This window comes from Myotis nattereri (assembly GCF_964212035.1).
Source record: "Myotis nattereri genome assembly, chromosome: X".
Lineage (NCBI taxonomy): Eukaryota > Metazoa > Chordata > Mammalia > Chiroptera > Vespertilionidae > Myotis > Myotis nattereri.
In genome coordinates this window covers 11473782-11489426 of record NC_138078.1, presented here as the reverse complement: position 1 = coordinate 11489426, position 15645 = coordinate 11473782, and the positions used below count along the sequence as shown (strand labels likewise).

Sequence of the window (15645 nt, the reverse complement as noted above, 5' to 3'; positions counted from 1 at the left end):
TCACATCCCATAGACCAATGGTTCTCAACCTTCTGGGCCTTTAAATACAGTTCCTCATGTTGTGACCCAACCATAAAATTCTTTTCGTTGCTACTTCATAACTGTAATGTTGCTACTGTTATGAATCATAATGTAAATATCTGATATGCAGGATGGTCTTAGGTGACCCCTGTGAAAGGGTCGTCCAACCGCCAAAGGGGTTGCGACCCACAGGTTGAGAACCGCTGCCATAGACAGTTTTCTCACCTGGGAATTATGACAGAACAAAACTTCAGTATCTTGATTCATCAGAAGGGTTATCTTGCTGGCTTAATTTCCTATTTGCTTATATTTTCAAGTTGGAATGATAATAAGGTCTTAGCATAGATCATTTAATAATTTGGAGACCTGTAGACTAGTCTGCAGTAGTTTTGAAGGACAGGACTTTCAAGCACTGCTGAAGGATGTCTGTAAAAGCCCTACTAGAAACCCTTTCCACTATGAGGAAAATCATGGATGTTGCTCTGTCTCATTGGGCAAAGTTTGCTAAAGTCTTAAATAGAAGTTGTATATGTTTTCTTAAATCATTTCCCTTTAAATTATTCTACACATTTCTCCTTTGAGGGGCTCCCTCTCATGCGGAATAGGCTTATTCTCAGAAGAACGAGGGGAAGGAAGAAAAATAAGCATTCTGTGTGTATAGAATGTTTTGATCCTACCAGAAAGAGGTAATCAGACAATGAACTACACAGGCATTTAGGACCTAGATAATACTTGTTGATATTTGTCACAACCAGCTTTCTATGTCCCCAAATCAACAAGGATAGTTAGTTAAAGCAACTAAAATGGAAAATAATGTAGGTGTTTATGACTTTAGAAAGTGGTTCCCTTAAATTATATATATATTTCCACTAATAGAAAAAGTTGTTTTCTAGAAACAGTTTGATATTTGTTTTCCCCCCGGCAATATTCCAAATGTAAACTATGTCTTAGCACATATACATGAGTTCTAGAAAAGGCAAAATCAATCATGGGTGATAGAAATCAGATTAGTGGTTGCTTGGAAGTGGATTGCCTGGAATGGGACACAAGGGAATTTTCTGGAGTGATAGAAATGCTCTGTATGTTAATAGAGGTATGGGTTTCATGGGTATATGAATACTGATCAACTTGTACTGTTAAGATCTGTGCATTTATATGAATTATACCTCAATTTTAAAAACTTTAAATACCTATCTTAATATTTCTCTATTATTTTTAAATTTTCAAACTACTTTTCGTTCTCATAGGTAAGGTAAATGACCACTATTGAAATTCTCATTTAATTATTTCTGAATAAATTTCTATTGAGATAATTGATGTATAATATTGTATTAGTTCCAGGTGTTCAACATAATGATTTCATACATGTGTATATTATGAAATGATTACCACAATGAATTTTGTTATCATCCATAACCACACAGTTACAATTTTTTCATGTAATGAGAACTTTTAAGATCTACTCTCTTAGCAACTTTAAAATATACAATACAGGATTGTTAACTGTCATCACCATTACAACCCCAGAATTTATCAAACTGGAAGTTTGTATCTTGTGGTCATCTTCATTCATTTCACCTACCTTATATCCCCTGCCTCTAAACAATGACCAATCTGTTCACTAACAGGGGTCCTCAAACTATGGCCCGCGGGCCACGTGCAAATACAAATATTGTATTTGTTCCCGTTTTATTTTTTTACTTCAAAATAAGATATGTGCAGTGTGCATAGGAATTTGTTCATAATTTTTTTTAAACTATAGTCCGGCCCTCCAATGGTCTGAGAGACAGTGAACTGGCCCCCTGTTTAAAAAGTTTGAGGACCCCTGATCTATGAGTTTAGGAGAGGTTTTTTTGTTGTGTGTTTTTTGTTATTTTTTAGATTCTACATATAAGTGCGATCGTACAGTATTTGTCTTTTTTCTGACTTATTTCACTTTTCATAATATCCTCAAGGAACTAGAAAAGAAGAACAAACTCAGCCCAAAGTTTTTAGCTAAAGTCTTTAGCTAAACTCACCAAGGAAAAAAAAGGACTCAAAATCAGAAATGAAAGAGGAGAGGTTAGAACTGATACCACAGAAATACAAAGGATCTTAGGAGACTACTATGAACAATTATACACCAACAAATTGAACGACCTAGAATAAATGGATAAATTCCTAGAAGCATACAACCTACCAAGTCTGAATACATTTTGAGGTAAATTTTAGTAATGTTAAGGTATGTGTTGGTGGAGGAGAACATGAATATGGAGAACGTGGGTATCTACCCCCTTCCATCATTTTCCTTGGGTCAGAAATTATAAGCCTTTAGTAACATCCGTAATTTCCACTTTATTACAAAGGGACACATTTCTTTCTCTCTTTTAAATATAGAAGCATAAACACGAGCAAGCTCTTTTTCTAAGCAGGGGGTATACAGGCTCTGTGTGTTAATTTCTTTGTTGCAGAAACTTCTCAACCAATCTGTCCCGAGGTCCTCAAGCAATATAGGGTAGCTGCTCATTAAATATTAGTGAAATTGGGTGGGATACACAGACCTAGGCTTGGCAGTATCTAATTAAGACCAATGGCCAATATAGTCAGGTCCCTTTTGCTCCTCACAGGAAGGAAAAAATCCTCTTGTGAAGCCATTAGGTCTTTGTAGGCCCCATGGAGGTTTCCCCCAATGATTTCTCTGCTATTCATTCATTCATGTATTCATTTATTTATTCCATATTGTAAGGTACTATGCTTTACTCTTTGAATGAATGAAAGAATGTGTGAATGAATGAATGTAATCACTCTGGGCTTCAGTGTCCTCATTTTTATATGGGAAGTTGAACTGGAATATCATTGAAGAGGGATAGTGTGAGGGTGAGGATCATTTTTCTCATATATCCAGCCTAAATTTCACAACCAAAGCAGCAAGCTATAGGAAGAAAAAGTATTGAACAGCCCTCACTGGTACTGAGGCCAGACCCCCCCACTGCCTATGGCACCTGCAATGGGAAGTGTACCCACCAAGGGATGAGCAGTGTTTTTATTGTCTGCCCCTCTACACACTGTGTGGCTAATGATAGATCTGTGCTATTTCCCTGTTGGCCACTCCTCTCAGACTGTGCTGACAGTGATATAGGCATCTGGAGCTATGGTGAGGTGAAGGCACCCCTGTTTTCCCAGCAGGCAGCCCACCAATTCCGCACATCAGGAGCACTTCCTTCAGGGATCTCGGGCTGGAGCTGCTTATTATTGGGAATAGGAACATTTTAGATACCGTCAAACTGAATCAAATGGAATTGTCCCAGCTGCCCTTTTGCTGTCAGGGATTATGCCAGAAACTGCTTATTTGTGGTCCATGCCCTTGGTTTTTCCCTCCTGTCCTGTGATTACAGGAGAAAGGTCATTTTATGGTTCCTTATTCAGGACAACAACAAAGGACCACATGCTACAAATCCTGTGACTCTTTATATTCAGGCTCATGGTGAATCTTCCTAACCATCCTAATCTTATAAAAAGCTCCTTGAAAGAATAATGTGTATCAGTTGACTTGGCATAGAAAAATAGAATTATTTAAACTACAATGCTATTAAATGCCATGATTTGGTATTGAATAGTCATTGGGACTGTTGTGCATGGATGCTGTTGTATGGATTCTTTTCAGAAGATTCTGTGATCATGCAGATATAATCATCACTCTGCAAGTCTATATTCCATAAATTTCCTAACAAATGCTCTGAACACCATTCTGACTGTCTGCATTCCACAGACTCGACCAGCTTCCCCCTTTCCTGAATGTCTCACACCCCAACCCCTATTTGAATCTGTCTTTGCTACTCTAAGAGGCCAAACTTAATTCTGATTTCTTTTTTTTTCTCAAGGCCTTCCTTTAGCATCCCAGATCTCAATGACCTTGATTTTGGGGAGCAAGTTTGATTTGTGCCAGGTCATGGAATTTTCTCATCTATTTATCTTGCATTGTTAGTTTTTGGTCACATATATCCTTTCCCCTCTTTAAACCACATGCCCTTTATACCATGATAGAACATCAACTTCTTGAGGGGAAAAAATGACATGTCATGTCCTATACAGTTATGTGTCCCCAGACCCTAGTGTAGAATCGTAGTACATCTATCTCTAACACTGATCAAGTGTATTAATTGTCCTTATTATACAGATAGGAAAACCAGGGTTCAGTTTGGTAGGAAATTTGAATAAAGTAATATAACTGCTAAGTTTCAGGATAGTATGTGAACTGGGCTTTTCACTCAATATTCTTTTATTGTTTTAATTATTTCAGTTTTTAAATTGTATGTATTGATTGAGTAGGTAATGTTCACAGGTGGTAAAAAAAATTCAAAGGTTCTAGGTCTCTCTCTCTGTTCTACCACACCACTGGTGACTTAATACTTGCTTGTTCTCAAAATGCCCTGTTATTTTCCTCTAAGAAGCCAGCTTGCTATTCTTACTTCTGGTGTTCTGTTAGTGGCTCCATAACAAAATTTTATTTAACCCTTTTCTTGCTTGTCCAGTTAGTTGGTCACTAAAGACCAGCTCATACCTCAAAGGGCCTTCAAATCTGTACCTGCCTTCTTCATTCTTGCTGCTCCACCAGTTCCAGCCTTCACTCCCCCACCAGATCACTGTAGCTTGGCTGCCCTTCACCCTATTTCAGTTCATCTCAGGGTAATCTAGGACCTTTCAGAAATCTCCAGGGAGTCCTTCCACCTTCCCATTGAGTTCTTAGCTCGGGATTAACTGTTTTTGTTAGACTGTCTAGTTAGTTTCGTAATCTGGGAAGCCATTCTCAGTTTTTAGATAATGGTTTTAAATGCATAAAATTAAACACATAAGATTATAAAGAGAACCATTTATAGTGAGTAACTATCAAACTATTTTAAAAGCAAATTTTGATATAGTAACCTATGTGGAATTCCTTATTGTATGTAAGAAGTAATTTCTCATTAATACATTAAATAACAAGGTCTCCTCGTAGGTGTGACACTGCCACCATTTCCAAGTAGCAATGAGCACAAACGATATCTTGAGATACTCATAGCATGTATGATGTGACATGAGAACAACTGTGATGTGTTTGGTCACGAGTCACAGGTCCTTCTGTTACCTTTATAATAAAAGGAAATTCCAAATTTCAAATTTGAGGTTAGTGAAAATAATTCTTTTCTACTGTGTTTATGGCCCCCAGGTTAAACCCCCCTTTCTGAATCTGAATCTCAAGGCTCTATCGTCTGCATTCTGGTTCCTTGTTAAAGTGTAAGCTTTGAGTCCTTTAGCTACGCCTGTGTGGGCTCTGCACTCTGCACCACACAGATGGGAAAGGAAACTAACCTGACCCCTGCTTCTCTGTTTGGTTCCCATATGCACAGGTAGAAGAAGGATGGTGGGAAGGTGTTCTCAATGGAAAGACTGGCATGTTTCCTTCCAACTTCATCAAGGAGCTGTCGGGAGAGTCAGATGACCTCAGCATTTCCCAGGATGAGCAGCTCTCCAAGTCAAGTAAGGATGTCCCCACCACCATGCAGGAAAGGGTGGGGACACCAGCGGGTGGTACTTCTGCCTCCCCTCTGCTCTGTAGCCTATGCCAAGCAGTTACGACAAAAGCTCACGAATATATTTTGGTTATGCTGCCTTAACCCATGTGGTGTATTAAGTTTATCATTGTACAGGTGTGACCTGCATACCTTTATGTGTGTGCAGACGCACACCCTGTCTCTGGATTGGTGACTGTCAACATTCATGCCATAGTAATACTTTCTCATGGGTGACCCACGTGGCTGTGCCTTCATATACTTCTAGAGTGTCTGTCCCGCACTGCAAGTTGATAATTATTTTTAAATGAAGCAAATGAGATTGCTATATTTCTCAGCATCCTTTGAAGAACTTGGAGAAGAATGGCACAAACATACACAAATCATTGGTGGTGAGAAGTCCTGTGTTTGGGACGAGTGCATGCCAGTTCCCTTAAAAGTATGATGAGACAGCTGAAAGCCTAGCCTCGTGTTGGGTGAGCATGCATGTCCCTCTGCAATGGTGAGAACGAACTCCAGGTCTTTCTTTCTCCAGGGCCTGAAGCTCTCCTCCCTCCAGCTTCTCTGCTGCCCTTTCCAGCTCACGGAGCAAAAGGTCAGGACCGGGAAGCTTTGTTCTCCCAGTCGCTAACCCAACTTCCTGCGTGGGTGTCTGTGTATCTCTTGTGCCGTCTTGAGCCAAGGTCATGAGCATGAATGTCGTAAGAGGTTTGACTGTGTCATAGTGGCAAGGCACTACCTGACAAGAGGAGGACAGCTTCATCCTGTCAAAATAATTGTTAAACAGCTTTCTTTTCCACTTGGAAAAATCTCTCTTGAGTGGAGTTCTCAAGTTAGTTGTGTTTCTTTTATTTAACCAGTAGCATGATTGCACAAGTTTCCAATTTGGAGGTAAAGCTATTTCCAGAGAGGTGTTCAGGCAACCTCCTTTACTTGGTGCCTCAGCAGCTCATCATCCATAGAAGCAGCAGTGCTGGCTGGTTGGCTAAGTGGCTTTCGCTACAGCCTTTCCATCTACTTCCAAAGCCTGGGACCCCTCACCCCTGAACCCCATTTCTAGCCTAGGATCTATGGTAGGAAGGTCACAAGGTAATTTGGAGCAAATGAAGCATCTTTGAGTTTTTGCTGCCTTCTCTGGCTTGGGGAGAGGGGGTTCTCTGCTAATATGGCCCAACTGATGAGTATGATCAGGAGAGCAGAAAGTGTCCTTGATCCCATGATAGAGTGGGATTTGCTTATAGCTCCCAAAGTACAGATTAGAATTCTAACTGCCTGGTGCTTTTTTTGTATACTGGAATAGTATTGTACCTGGTAGCTGAGTTCTAGAATAACAATACCATACCTTAGGGATGTTGTAGATTAAATGGGCTTTTTTTTTTTTTTTTTTTTTTTTTGGAGGACCAGATTGGGTCATTATATCACTATTTCTGTGGGGAAGTGCATTATGAGTTCCAATAGCAATAATGTGCATAAAATACCTCACTCATACAAGGCCCGCCATAAATGGTTATTCTCATTGTTAATCATTATAAACTCTTGGTACATAATCAGTATTTTGAGGCTGCTTACACTCTGCTAGGTACCATGTTTACTGAAGCATTGTCTGTATTTGGAAATTACTTGCGAATTCCTCTCCTGATGCAGAAAAGGAGGTCGGGGGGGTGTTGGGCAATCTTTTTTGGAGAACCCTGACCTCTTAGTATCCAGCCATGATTGTGATGCTCTAGTTAGTTTAGGTAGTCTGGGAAACCATTCTCAGTTTTGCCTCTTGTATTTTTGAAACTATTGAAATAAGCTGTCCTGTTACTACAGGTCAATAATATGGACATTTAACATTGCTCAGCTCAAAGCACACAGTGCTGGGATTTCTGGAGCAGGCAGGAGGTTAGGAGGCTGAAAGGAATGGTCTCCCCAGTCACGTAGCTTTCCTTCACATGCTTGCAAGAGGCTGCTTCTCTTGTGGAGACTGCCTTCCCCAAAGCTCACAAAACTCATTCAGTTCAAAGCCTTCCATCTCAGGACCAGGAGATCCCAATAATTTCAGCAGCCACATTTAGTTACCCTGGAATCTGTCCCTTGTTGAGGGGATTTCAGGTCCTGAAGAGCATGGTATTCTAAGAAAGGTAGATGCTTCTGGTAAGAACTACATGGCTTTTATAATATATATATGATATATATATTATATATTATATATTATATATTATATATTATATATTATATATTATATATTATATATTATGTATTATATATTATATATTACATATATAGTTAAGAAGAAGAGGGCCCATCTACCTATCTCTCTCTCTGTGTGTCCCTATCTATTCATCAATCCTTCCTTCTCTCTTCCCTTCTTTCCTCCCTTTCTTCTATTCATTCAACCCTTTTTTTTGATTCCTGTTGTTACCAAGACACTGTATAAGGCATTTAAGATATATAGAGACAAATCAAATCTCCGCCTTCAGTCAGCTCACATTGCAGAAAAGGGGTAATGCAAATCAGCAGAAGTTCAAGAAAATGCCTCAGGTGCTCTGCTAGCTGGGTGTCTGAGGATACAAAGACTGAAGGCCAGCCCCATGGGGTTGTGGGGATGATGATGGCCACAAAGGGCTTCATAGAAAAGCAGATGTGGTAATAATGTCCCTATGGTTTGCTAAATTAGAATAATCTTCTGAAAGAGAAAGAAATAGCATCTGTCAGTGTTTGACAGGGTTTTCAGTAGCCACTTATTCTCTGATGTTAAAATGTATACAATCACATCAGGTCACATACAGAAATTACGTATACCAGTAGGGCTTGGTGGAAACTTCGATTTTAGAATGAATCTTCGTATTCCCTACCCTCAGAGAATAGCGTTAGTAGTTTTGATGTGATTTGCTTAAAAAAAACAAAACCACTTTTGGAATATTTATAGATTCACAGGAGTTACAAAAAACTGATTAGGGAGGTCCTGTGTGCCCTTTACCCAGTTTCCCCCAGGGATAACATCCTGTATGACTATAAAAATACATATTTATTATTATTATAGAACTGAGAAAGACAAATGTAGTAATGCCCAAAAGACATCTAGCTTTTTATTGTGGTATAAGCTAAACTGTACTTAATCAAGGTCTTTGTTAGATCAGACCACATAATACTCTTCAATTACAATTACTTTTCACAGAGATTACTTAACTAATAACATGGATCTGGAAGTAAGTTAAACTTCTAATGTTAGTGTCATTCTGATAATTTTTAGAGATCCTAATGGCATATAAAAATCCTCTTAATGTAAATGTTAGCAGATATTAGTGTGGGGTTTTAAAGACAGATGAAATCTTTATCCTGATATATATGAAGAAAACTTTGAGTACAATCTATTCTTGTATATCTCTTTCACACACACACACACACACACACACTCTTGTGCACATACTTATTTGGTATTTGTACTCTTCACATTTTGATTTCCAGATAGTATTTAAGGATAGTTATTCAGTTGAATTTTGTCAACCAATGGATGAATGCAGTAGAAAGAAACGTTGCATTAGATTTATAAGAAAGTGTGCCAAGACATCTTGACACATGATAGGAGTTCACTGAATGCTTGCAGAATCCTGTCTTACTCTGAGGAGAGGCATTTTTATTTTTGAATGACAGGTGCTAATTGCTTGAGCTTGCTTTTCTTTTACCCTGATATTTTTTTGTTATGGTGGTTGGTTATGAAAAATCTCTAAAATTTAGATCTTTATTCAGGGTAATTTAATCTATCAAGGAAAGTGTTACAGCACTTATATTGGTTGATATATTGTTTTAAATATTTTAGCTTGATAAGAAAATTCATTGTTATGTAGTATCAGAAACTTTTTGCTACATAATTAAATTTGAAAACATCTCTACCTGTAGAACCTTAATGGTGCTCTTTAAAAAGATTTTTGTAAACTTTTTTGTTTGTTTTAAGTCTCCTTCCATCACCATTTATCCACTCATACCCTTTTCTACATACCCCCATAATCTTTTTATTATAAAAAATTTCTAACATGTATACAAGTCTAGATAATTTTATAATGAACCCCTGTATGTCCTTCACCCAGCTTCAGCAATTATCAATATGGCCAGTTGGTTGCATTTATACCACTCCACAATCCTCCCTTGTATTGTTTTGAAGAAAACCCAGATATCATATATTTTTTCCATAAATACAGTCATGGGCTACATAATGACATTTTTGTCAATGAGGGACCACATAAACGATGGTGCTCTCATAAGATTATAATGGAGCTGAATGGAAGGATATGTAGTTCAGGACAATTTTTCTTCTTTAACAGGAGCACTATCTGTGGGGCATGGTAGTAGATTCTCACTCATAGCACCTCAATTTTGAGTGTACCAAGTACTTCTCACTGACCTGTTTCAGCACAGAAGAGCACCCAGCACTACATATTCAGACGGTTCTACAGCCCTCCCATATTTAGTTTGGTGGTGTTCAGAGTACATGGCTGTAAGTTCTTTGTTGAGGACCTAAGATCCTGTACAAGGACACAGACCCACAGGACCTACCTTAACCAGTATTAAGTGCCACTGCCACTTTAGTAAAAGCTTTCTGTGGTGGAGGGCCAGCCTGTCCCTGTGCTTTGGAAATATTTTCCAGTTGTAATGGTGCAAAGCATGGATAAGTTATATTTCTTCCATCAGTTCAATACCAGAGAGAGGCATTTTTGCTAGATAGGATCAATGGAACCAAAAACAAATTTCCAAAGTCCAAATATTGAGTCCTCAGTTCTACACCCTCTCCATGTTGTTAAACACCCTCTTTTTTACGAATACCACATGTATATATTTTTTTGGGACACCATATATATTTCAAAACTGCTTCATAAGTGGTAATGTATAGTCTATCTGGAGGCTCATAATGTCTGGCTGTCTTTCTTTTTGAATGTTAGTAATCACTGATGATTATCACCCAGATCCGTTTATTCATTAGGGCTTGCAAAATGATGCCAATAAGGAATTTTTGAAAGGATGAAATGGACTCCGATGTGACAGATCAATAGTGGGAAAAATTTGAGTAAATTAAGTTTTTAAAAAATAAAACATCCAAGTGGTTGTAATAATAGTGCAGGCAGAATCTTATGTTAGGAATGGAAAGGAATTTAGAGATCATGGTCTGCTATCAGATGAGAACACTAAAACCCAGTGAAATTAAGTCCTGGGTGTGTGGCCTGGCTTATGAGCGATGAGGCCATAGTTACATGCAGGCCTTCCACACACATTGGTATTGCCTCCATTATGGCTTGTATTCACCCTCTCACTGAACATATGATAAATTTAAAATCTCAGTACAGTTTAGCTTATTTCTTCTTTTTGTCCCAGATCATGATTAATTACCTTTTCAGTTACAGTTTTGTACATGCTAGTATTGACTAAATAATGTGAAATAGAACTGATTATAAATTATATTGATACTAGAGGCCTGGTGTATGAATTCATGCACCAGTGGGGTCCCTTAGTCTGGCCTGTGGGATCGAGCTGAAACCTGCTCTCCATCATCCCCCAAGGGGTCCTGGATTGCAAGAGGGTGCAGGCCAGGTGGAGGGACCTCACCAGTGCATGATCGGGGCCGGGGAGGGACTCATGGGAGGTTGGCCAACCAGGGAGGGATTGCAGGAGGGCTCTAGGGCGTGTCCGGCCCATCTCACTCAATCCCAATTGGCCCGGACCCCAGCAGCAAGCTAACCTACCAGAATGTCTGCCCCCTGGTGTTCAGTGTACATCATCGCGACTGGTCGACCGGTCGACTGTCTGCCCCCTGGTGGTCAGTGCACGTCATAGTGAGGGATTGAGCAGCCTTAGCATATCATTAACATATTACGCTTTGATTGGTTGAACGGTCGACACTTAGCATATTAGGCTTTTATTATATAGGATTATATTATTATATCAAATTATAATCAGAGCATATCCTGAATCTATAAGATTTTTTTAAACTTAGAGGCAAAGAAATCCAGATATGACTATTGTTTAGTTTCAATTTCATACGTATTTTCTTCACATTTAATATATAAATGTGTCTTGTCTGTTTCTAACATCCTTTTTATATTATTTAATTTCTTAGGTTCTAAAATAACTGTCATAACACTGAAAAGTATTTGTTAGGTTTTGTTTTTTTTTAAAATAAAAGCTGTCTTATAGCTACAGAAACATTTTCAGTTATTTTTTATAATTTTCAGAGAGGAAAAACTTTGCATTTTCTCTCTATAATAATTAACAACCATGAGATTTCAGCTTGAATTGACTTTCTTATTTTCCTTAATTCTTTAGTTTTAAATTTTAGGTCTTGATACTTTAGTGACTTGTCAAGCTAAGACAGAGATGGAGATGGCCTTTTAAAAGCTCAGGGTAAACCACCCCCATAATATACAAATACTGTATTTCATTAGCTATAAGAAATGGATTGCTCAGTGCCCCTTGCCTATAAAAAGTAAGGCCAGGCTGACAAACTCCACTCTGTGTCATCACTAGACTTTCTTTTCTTTTTAATATTCGATAATATTTGTTTTGTCTATGATTTATTAGCAGTGATGAGCAATTAGTAAATTGCTAAAAAAGAGTTCTAGGCAAAATTAGATACTAGCATAAGCATAGGATTTTGTGTTGAAATTTTAAAGTTCTTTTTACAGTGTTTGCTGCCTTCAAGTGCTAATATTTAGTAGTGGCTGGAGGGTGTTTCTCCCAATAAAATAAACAGCATTCACATTCATGAACTTTCCAGTTGCTTACCTCTTTTGCTTTTTAGATCAAATGCGTATCTCACCCACCCCTACCCCAGGCTCCATTGACCTTACTGCCAGTGCATGGGGAACTTTGCAGAAATGCTTGGCCATTCAGAGACATCAGGGTCATGGTCTACTTCAGTGACTCTCAGACTTGGTCCTGGGGAAGAACATAGGGAAACTCTGTTGTACTTGGAAGAACTTTACTGAAATACTGATTTCTTTTTCATATACTTACCTTTTCTGACACTGAAAAGACTTTTTTTTAATTGTTTTATTGCTTAAAGTATTACAAAGGGTTGAAAAGACTGTTACTGTTCAGTTTTGGAGTTCACAAAATATCTGTATTCCTTAGGAGTAATTTTGACTTAATGACTGAAGTTAAACAGAATAAAAAATTTCCCAAATAAAAACTAGCCACTGTTACTTGCTCTCCTTTTGTCATCAAAGTCCTCAAGAGCTGCACGTTTACCAAGAACATTTGAAACATTTGTTTCTTTGGATTATTCTTAAATAGCCAGTTATTTGTATTTCTAAGTGTTTGCCTTAATTGGATGGAGCACATATATCAAAAAGGGCATATTTCAAAACAAAGGTGTACCACCATGCCTGTAGGACATGGAAATTAGAAATACCTGATTCTACTTAAGTTGTTGGTCTGATCTTTCACAATCCCTTCATGTATTAGGGCTGACACTATGGTTCCTATTAGGAGTTCCCATTTTCTTAATGAGTATTTCTAAGAAGTGAGAGAAGTTGCTCTCTTCCATCTCAGTTCTTTCTGTCTCTCTGTAAGTGTAGCCAGCCTTTTTACCCCCTCAGACTTACTATAAAGCTGTATTACTGGTTTCCGGTCGATATTTAGCTTACAAACCATAATAGAGCTAATTTCTTGGGTAATTTAAAGTAATGCATTTATTAATAGAGTTTGCCTTTAGCAAATCAAGTTACCTGCTGGTAGTATTCTCTGTAGGGCATATAAACACACGTAGGAGCATGCGCACGTGTGTGTGTGTGTGTGTGTGTGTGTGTGTGTGTACACAAAGTGGGGCGGTATATGTGTATGTTCTGTGTACTTACTGATGGTTCTACAGAGATTTGGGTTTTAGCCATGTGTCCAATTTTATGCTATTGATAACTTCTATTTTTAATAACAAAAAAAGAGTGACATTTGACAGTGGGTGAGTCCTATGTCCTCATGCTTGAGTATACTAGTAGTCTCATGACTGATATGGTGAAACCTCAATTAAGATGTTTCAAGAAATAGGGTTTTCTGAAGTCCTTGGTGCTAAACAGAAAACCCCTTGTATCAGGGGTCCTCAAACTTTTTAAACACGGGGCCAGTTCACTGTCCCTCAGACCGTTGGAGGGCCGGACTATAGTTTTTTAAAAAAACTATTAACAAATTCCTATGCACACTGCACATATCTTATTTTGAAGTAAAACAAAACAAAACGGGAACAAATACAATATTTGTATTTGCATGTGGCCCGCAGGCTGTAGTTTGAGGACTCCTGCCTTATATCAACATGGATGCCACTATTGGTTTCAAACCTCATTGTTGAAACCCCCCCTCTAGTATATTAGTACATTTTCTTGATTAAAGGTACTGAGGGTGATAAATATATTTTAAAGAGAATGTCATGCCTTGTTTAGAATCTTGCAGTCATGAATATCAGTTTGTATCATGCAGGGACTTAGGGTTAGAAGATAAAAGATGATGGGCCTGAATCTATACTGTGCTTGAGTCATATTCTCCAAAGAGAAGATAGTGCTGTACAATTGAGTTAATTAAGGACTCGAATTAATTGGATTCATTCTGGTTAATTGAGGTTTGCCTATTCTTGAATTATAATGTTGAAATGGCTTCCAGGTTTAAATGGAGCATAATCTACATGCCAGTCATGTGCAGAGGCAAGCCCTAGTTCTGGGGCCTCATGATTGTGTATTGTGGTTGCATGGGGACTTTGGGCTCATTCTGTAAAATTCTGAAATTCTGCCTAATGGTCTCTAATTAAGTTTGCGGATGAAGCTCTTGCAGTGGAGTCATTGAAGGCAAGTTCAGTTAAAGATTCTTCCTCTTCCTTCCTTTGCCATCATTTGCTCCCCCTTCCCCCTTCTCTTGTTTTTTTCTCTCCCCTTCTCTTCTCTCATTCACTGTCAGGAAAGACTACCTTTGAAGGGACAATTCTGTACCGAGCTGCACCGGGAAAGACGGAGGGCCACAGACGTTATTACAGTGAGTGACCTTAACAGCAGGAGGCAATTGTAAAGATAAGATCTGGGTACTTGTGTTTTTTGATGCAGCTGCACTTTCCTGAGCTGCTCATGCTTCTGCCAAGTGTCTGTGAATTTCTGGTCCAAGGACATGGACTTATTTGTCTAAGATAAGTGCCATCTCCTTGGTGTATGCTACAAGAGCCTTCCCACCACCATCCCCTGGTGCTTTCTTGTTTGCTTTGTGCCTCTATCATGTGTGTGACATGGATGCATGAACCATGCGTGCAGAGAAGCAATCGGTAGCATTTGTCATGCATATGTATTTGTACCGGTATCTCTGGGCCTTGGGGGTGGTATAAGATGGCTTTCTGTGGAGATGTCAACCACTTATGGTCATTGGAAACTAATAAACCATTTTTCCATTGTGTGGTTCAAAGAAATAAAAATTTGGCATGAAAGTCCATGCCAGAAATGATTATTTCGCTTTGCTCATTCAGCCAATCACCATACGGCAGACTTCTTTGGCTATACCAATGTGTAGCCTTTTGTGTTGTGAAATAAAGCTGCCGAAAGCTGAGAGGAAGGAAATGAATGTGATTAATGGATTACTCTTGTGAAGCCCTTAGGACAGTTCCTGCCACACAGTAAGCACTATTCATGTGAATTAAACATAAATCAAAATAGCCCATAGGTCTGAATTGATCAGTGCTGGAGTATTAAGGTAAATTACACAAAAGTGGACAGTTATGTGATGGGCCAAAGCAAATTTGAGGAGACTTTGTTCTTCACCTTGAAGGAGAGACACCCACCTTAATGTGCATGTACACATATGCATACGTACATACATCTATGGAAGTTTAAAGAGAAGGTTCAGATGAGAACACCAAAATTGTGCTTCTCAGACTGTCTGTGGTGGAGTGTATTTTTACTTCGGTTCCCAGGGGGACAGATACCTGCTTCTGCTGTACATGACTTTACTGTGCCCACACTGCCCTACCTGGGTCTCACCACAGGCATTTGATAGACTGAGATGGATCTATGCCCTGTTCACCTACATGAATCCACTGCCCACATCTGGAAGTCAAACCAGTACCTCACTGTGTACCAGTAATGAGCCTTTCACAAAC

General features: G+C 38.7%; 1 protein-coding gene across 3 annotated transcripts in view; it reads left to right on the top strand.

Moving 5' to 3' along the window:
* SH3KBP1 (SH3 domain containing kinase binding protein 1) overlaps nucleotides 1-15645 on the top strand; it is a 337141-nt gene that overhangs the window by 184644 nt on the left and 136852 nt on the right. For 2 of the 3 annotated variants that reach the window (XM_081115410.1, XM_081115411.1), the window contains one exon: nucleotides 5388-5517. In XM_081115410.1, coding sequence (XP_080971536.1) covers nucleotides 5388-5517 — 130 coding nt within the window. Of the gene's footprint in view, nucleotides 1-5387; nucleotides 5518-6084; nucleotides 6145-14462; nucleotides 14538-15645 lie in introns of all 3 variants that reach the window. The other variant, XM_081115409.1, reaches the window with a different exon arrangement.